Source organism: Populus nigra, chromosome 3, assembly GCF_951802175.1.
Source record: "Populus nigra chromosome 3, ddPopNigr1.1, whole genome shotgun sequence".
Classification (NCBI taxonomy): Eukaryota; Viridiplantae; Streptophyta; class Magnoliopsida; order Malpighiales; family Salicaceae; genus Populus; species Populus nigra.
In genome coordinates, this window is record NC_084854.1 from 18,100,438 (window position 1) to 18,106,532 (window position 6,095).

A 6,095-nucleotide genomic window follows, 5' to 3' on the forward strand; every position below is an offset into this window, starting at 1 on the left:
CTTTCCCATGCCTGTACTCTTATATATTATAATTATAATTATAATAATATAAATTATAATTATACTTATAATAATATAATAATAATAACATATACTAAAATACTTTGACCTATTTTTTTTTTGTTTTTTTTTGTGTTTTTTTAATAATTTTTTTAATTTTGTTTGTTAATGTTATTTTTTTTATTTAGTTATCAGATTTTCATAACACGGATCCTGAGTTTGACGGGTTAACCCATAATTTTTTTTAATTAATTTTTTTCATTTAGTTTAGTTTGTTAATGTTAAATTTCTTTTTATTTAATTATCAGACTTTCATGACACGTATTCCGGGCTTGACGGGTTAACCTGGTTTGACGGTTTAACCAGTTAACCCGTCAATTTTTTTTTCTATTTAGTTATCAAACTTTCATGACGTGAATCTCAGGTTTAACGGGTTAACCTGTGTTGAAGGGTTAACCCAGTTAATTCAGATTTTTTTTCCTTTTTTTCATTAGTTTTTTTCTTCCTGTTGATTTTTTTCTATGTTTTTTTTCATTAATCTATTTAATTATCATACTTTTATGACACTACTTTGTAGCCAGACCTACATCCAAGGCTATTAAGTTTGGTGTTGCAGCTAAACTCACTTAAACATAAGTTATGCAAGTTTAATGTTATTATTAATATTATTTTTGAATCAGGCGTTGCAGTCAAACCCAAAACTTTTGAATATAGTTTTAAAATTGCCAAAATCATTTTCCTTGCATTTTGTTCCTCCACTCCATTGTCAGCCCCTCAGAACTTCAAGTTCTTCACCTTTTTCTAGACGCTTGTATATACTATTATCTGTTAGTTAAAACCTTCCCCTTCAAGTTGTCTCATGATACAAATGATCTAGAGCCTAAACTGAGTTAGGTAAGTAAAAATAAAGAAAGAATTGATCTAATATGACTTAGTAAAAAATTAAAATTAACTGTGTCAAACCATCTAATTACCATACTGATTCACTTACTCTTAATTTTTAACATGGTTTTTAAAAAATATTATAAATTTATATTTAAATTTCAATAATTTGTTTTTCAATTATCACATATCTAATATGAAAATAACAATACCAATAATAAATTGTTTATGAAACTCAATTTATTTATTTTTAGTTTTTTAAAATTTTAAATAGATTTTGAACATGATTTTAGCATATTTATAATTTTTTTTAGCTTTCAATCTTTTTTTTTTAGTTTTTTAAAATCTTAAATAGATTTTGAACATAATTTTAACATATTTATAAAATTTTTAGCTTTCAATCATACTTCAAATATGGACATAATATTTTGATATTTTTTAATCTTGATTTAATAATTATAAGTTTTTTTTAACAAAAATTATAATTTTAATTTAAAACCCTGTGTTTGCTAAAATAACATAAGAGAGATGTTAATAAAAAATTTATTTTAGTTGAGAAATATATGTATTGTGATTATTTAAAATGACTTATATTTGTTTTTAATACAACTGTTGTTCTATAATTTGATTAAAAAAATTAAAAATTTATATATAATGTAAGATTAGATATGTTAATATACATCTTTATTTGAATTTCTTAACTCAATATTTGGTTTAGACTAATAAATTTATTATTATTTATTAAAATATATAATTTTATATTTATTTTATTTATTGCATATATTAATCTTTTTTTGCAATAAAAATTTATATGGATGAAAATGAAATTTTTTAAATAATTATATTTTCAGATTTAATAAAAATATCAAAAAAATCCTCAATACCTGAATATTTTGCTTTTTACGTTTAATTGTTTTTATACCAACGCGGCATGCAAATTAGTATAATAGAAAAAGTATGTGGATTGTGGATATAGATAGCAAAATGTAATTTTTAAACATAAACCCTAATTCGTACACCCAATTCAATTCTAGTTAATTCACAAACTTACTGCACTGACGACACGTAGGTAAATTGCCAACTGTAATTTTGAAACATAAACCCTAATTCGGACGCATAATTCAATTCTGGTGAATTCACAAACTTACTGCCCTGACGACACGTAGGTAACTTGCAAATGAAAAGAAACGGAGCAGAGTAGTGTCGTAATAAGAAAGTGGACCCAACTAACGCCACCAACCAGCAGTCTAGTCGGGACACGTGAATAAAAATCTATTTAATACGGTAGTAGTGTAATTATTTTTTAAAATATTTTTTATTTAAAAATATTTTAATATATTTTCTAAAAATAGTATTTTTAAATTAAAACAACAAAATACCTAACAACACATAAAAAAATAATTAATTTTTTTTTTAAAAAAAACGCTTTCCATTACAAAAACAAAGCCTAAATGAGCTCACAGCTGTAAGTAACCAGGTGTCATCTTCGTACTCAACAGCTGTAAGCCCACTCCGCAACTGCAAGTCCTATTTATTAAATTAAACAACAGTAAATGCAAAATGGCCGGCTTCCCCCTTCAGTTTTCATTGCCGGCTCGCCTAGACGCGGCAAAATGGACACGTGGAAAGATATACTATCATCTCCACGTGTAGATCCAAAGCCTTGCCACGTATGTTATGGCCTGTTACCCAAAATGAAACTCCCGGTTGGGGCGCACGTGCGAGGGCTCACGCGTGTGTAGCTAGCCAACGTGGGCTAAAAGAAAACTTGGCAAGCAGAGATACATGGGCGCGAGTTACCAAAGATGTTGAGCAGCGAGCTGGCATGACACGTGGCGAACGCACAGAATCTGTGGGCTAAGCTAACCAGTAGTAGAGAGTAGTAGGAGTAATAGTCTCTCTCCTCTCTCTTCTACTTCTAAGTTTTCACACTAAACCTTACCTTCCCTTCCCTTGAAGTATTGAGTGAGTGATATTTGTCTCTTGGTTTTATTTTGTTCTTTCTTCCCTGTAATAATAACCATTTGGGTTCCGGGTTATGGATTTGGATTTAGAGAGATGTTCGGTTTCGAGTTCGGGTTCTTCGTCGGCGGCGGATCGGATGGAGCTCGAGGCGGCGGAGGCTTTGGCTGATTTGGCACATTTAGCGATGCGAGAGAGCAGCGGCAGTGAATGGGGAAGCAAAGGCAAACGAGCTAGGAAGCGAGTCAGGGCTGAGTCTGACTCGGTCTCCACTTATTCCGATCTCCCCCGGGTTCGTTTTTTAAATTTATTTTTATTTTTCTGCTCTCCAACTCTTATTAACTACATAGTAGAATACTTCAGCGTATATATTTTTTTTAAAGTCAATTTTACTTCTGCACCGCTTCACATGAATAAAAGTGGAGTATAGTAAAATATTTAACATTCGAATTAATTAATGTATTTTTAGTTTCATCGAATTAAAATAAAGTCACCAGTCTAAGCAGTAATGTTAATGCTAATCTTACCGGAAATTCTTTCCGAATTCACTTTCATTTTTTTTTAAAATTTTTTTGAGGTCTAAATTTGTTACGCGCGGCTATACTGCTTGCCCTGTATCGGTAGATGCACCGAAAGTAGTAGCACTATTGAGATATGTTTTTTGGGTTTATAGCAGGATCGAGCAGTTGTGGATCAGCAGCCAATACATAGAAATGTAGTGAAGCCTGCAAGACGAGAGCTGGATGCAGATGTGCCAAAATCAAGTCCTAGTTGTGCAACAAGTTACCCATCGTATGGCACTGGCAGGTCTAGGCTAAATTTAACTGAGGTAAATATTAATTCCTTTGGGACTGCAATGTTGCTTCGCTGCTTCCTCAGTATAACCATCTGACTTTTCCACACAGGCTGAAAAGGAAGAACGAAGACTGCGTAGAATATTGGCAAACAGAGAGTCCGCTCGACAGACTATTCGCCGTAGACAGGTATGTTATGTTTGCTTGATTTGGTGGATTGTTTTGCTTCTTTGTTTGAGTTTTAGCTAAGCGTTGCCCAATGATGAATGGCTATAAAAATATCAAGTAGCTTATATCTGTTCCAAAGGCCAATATCTATAGATTGTTTTTCCTCGTCAAATCAAACTGCACTTAGCTGTAATAGAGATCAAATGAGAGGTCCACGATTAAATTGGCCATTAACTACTCATATATTGCCCTTTTCTTCTATTGCTCGAGCAAATCTAGTTCAATTAACAACAACTTGCCATTATATATTTATAAGATTTTCTGTGCATGCCTAATTATTTTTCTGTTCTTTTTACTTGTTTAAACATTTAGTTTTGTACTCCTTAATCTTTGAAGTGGGTAATTTATGTCTAGTCATACTGATTCTCAGTTACTGTATTTGCCCTCTTGCTTCAGGCTCTGTGCGAGGAGTTAACTAGGAAAGCTGCTGATCTGTCATGGGAGAATGAAAACTTAAAGAAGGTAGGCACTAGGCATTTTTGCTTCTCCTGAAACTTTAGCATCTCCCACCAAGAGGGTTTTTTTTTTTTTTTGTGATACTAAATAATTCTGCGAGTAAACATTTTGGTAATAGTTTCAGAGTTTTTCACGTTCTTTGCTTTTTTTTTATGCTTGGATAAAAATCCATTGTCTTATGCTAATATAAGCTTTTTCATATTTGACGAAATTTCATTCTGTGCAGGAAAAAGAGCTGGCCTTGAAAAACTATCAGTCTTTAGAGACCACAAATAAACACTTGAAGGCACAGGTGAGTTGTAGATCACCCCCCATATTGGTTCTCCTGTTTTTCCTCCTTGGATCAAATCTTGTGGTTGATCATAACAAGACAACAGAAAAGTATTTATCTTCTTATTGTAATTTCCATTCTTTCCAGATGGCTAAGCAAATAAAAGCTGAGATGGAGGCATCTCCTGGAGACCTCAAGTCAGCCCTTGTTGACATACCTACTACTTCACCTACAAACTGCCCATTGCTTGTATATAACCAACATGCATTTTCACCTCATTGCTGGCCTTCTATTATTCAATCTTCAAATCCTATCCAATCACATTATACAACTAAAAATGCCATTGTAATTCCGTCAAACATGCCCATGCCAACTAATGGAACACATGATTCATCACAGGTGCAACAAGAAAACACTGTAATTGTCAGTGGCCCAAGGACACCTGTATATTTAGTTTCCTGTCCATGGTTCTTTCCAGGTCCTGATCATGGGAATGGACTCCATGCTCAGCCTTCTTTTAACTTTAAACACAGACAAGATGGGACTTCGTTGAATAATCTATGCTGTGGTAGTTCATCTCCAAAAGCTGCTGCACCTATGGAGAACCGGCATTCCTCTTTATCCATTATAGTTAAATCAGAAACTACTAGCTCAGAAGAAGTCAGGGTTATCAATGATCTAAATGAGACACCAGTAGGATTTACCCTGTATGGAGGTGGTCAGTGCGAAGGAACTCACCCTAAAGAAATGATTCTTACTCCTGTACCTCCAACTTCTGTTACGCCTGCAGTAGCTGTTAAAAATGAAGCTGGGCAAAAGTCAGAGTATGCTTTCGGTGCTCATGGTATTTGCACAAAAGCTAGTCAACTAAGGTGTGCTTTACCAGAAAAGAATCAAGACCCGTTTAAATTCCCGAGCAAGAAGCTAGTGGATGCAGCTTCTGCAGCAGAGGCAAGGAGGAGGAGAAAGGAACTTACAAAACTAAAAAACCTCCATGGCCGCCAATGTCGATTGAATTGTTGAGTCTTTGGCATAGATTTGGATGGGTTTTTTTAGTTCCAGGAGCTTAAGCTGGTTGGAAGGATTTGGGAAGCAGGAAAAAACACTTCTAAAGGGAATACATATTAATCGGTTATTTGTTAAATCTTTGGGGACTACTATCAAGTTTTGAGGTTCCAAAGCTCTTTATCTGTCAGCCGTGTTGAATTTGGGGTAAATTTTAGTAGCCCTATTATTTGGCCTCAGTAGCTCGACATGATGAAAGCTTCCAATTAAGAAGACCTCAAGCATGTAACCTTTTTCGTTTTCTTTTCCCTGTTGTCTGTCTTTGGAAGTTTGCTGTCGAAATGGATAATTTAGCAAAGTGAGGCTGCCATTTTGATGGTTGAGATGGAGAGGGCAGCAAGAACAGGGTGACTTCAAAATTAGTTAATGGTTTGTAACATCATGTTGTAAGATGATGCATCTTTTTCTGAAAGCGCATCCACGAGTTTAGGCTTAAA

At 33.8% G+C, this 6,095-nt stretch overlaps 1 protein-coding gene across 3 annotated transcripts; it reads left to right on the forward strand.

Annotated features, from left to right (window-relative positions):
* Positions 1-2,672: 2,672 nt before the first annotated feature.
* LOC133688745 (uncharacterized) lies at positions 2,673-6,095 on the forward strand. 3 transcript variants are annotated; one of them, XM_062108348.1, is made up of 7 exons: positions 2,674-2,847; positions 2,937-3,136; positions 3,518-3,673; positions 3,750-3,827; positions 4,263-4,328; positions 4,549-4,614; positions 4,741-6,095. In XM_062108348.1, the coding sequence occupies exons 2-7, from the start codon at positions 2,984-2,986 to the stop codon at positions 5,614-5,616; spliced, it is 1,395 nt and encodes a 464-aa protein (XP_061964332.1). In that variant the 5' UTR covers positions 2,674-2,847; positions 2,937-2,983; the 3' UTR covers positions 5,617-6,095. The 3 variants fall into 3 exon arrangements, with proteins under 3 accessions (XP_061964331.1, XP_061964332.1, XP_061964330.1); XM_062108347.1 differs by having other exon boundaries at positions 2,673-3,136; positions 3,521-3,673; XM_062108346.1 differs by having other exon boundaries at positions 2,674-3,136.

Coding starts and splice junctions, on each gene's coding strand:
- LOC133688745 (XM_062108346.1), top strand. CDS start 2,921: ATGGATTTGGATTTAGAGAGATGTTCGGTTTCGAGTTCGGGTTCTTCG. Junction 3,828..4,262: donor AGACTATTCGCCGTAGACAG/GTATGTTATGTT, acceptor CTCTTGCTTCAG/GCTCTGTGCGAGGAGTTAAC. Junction 4,615..4,740: donor ATAAACACTTGAAGGCACAG/GTGAGTTGTAGA, acceptor CATTCTTTCCAG/ATGGCTAAGCAAATAAAAGC.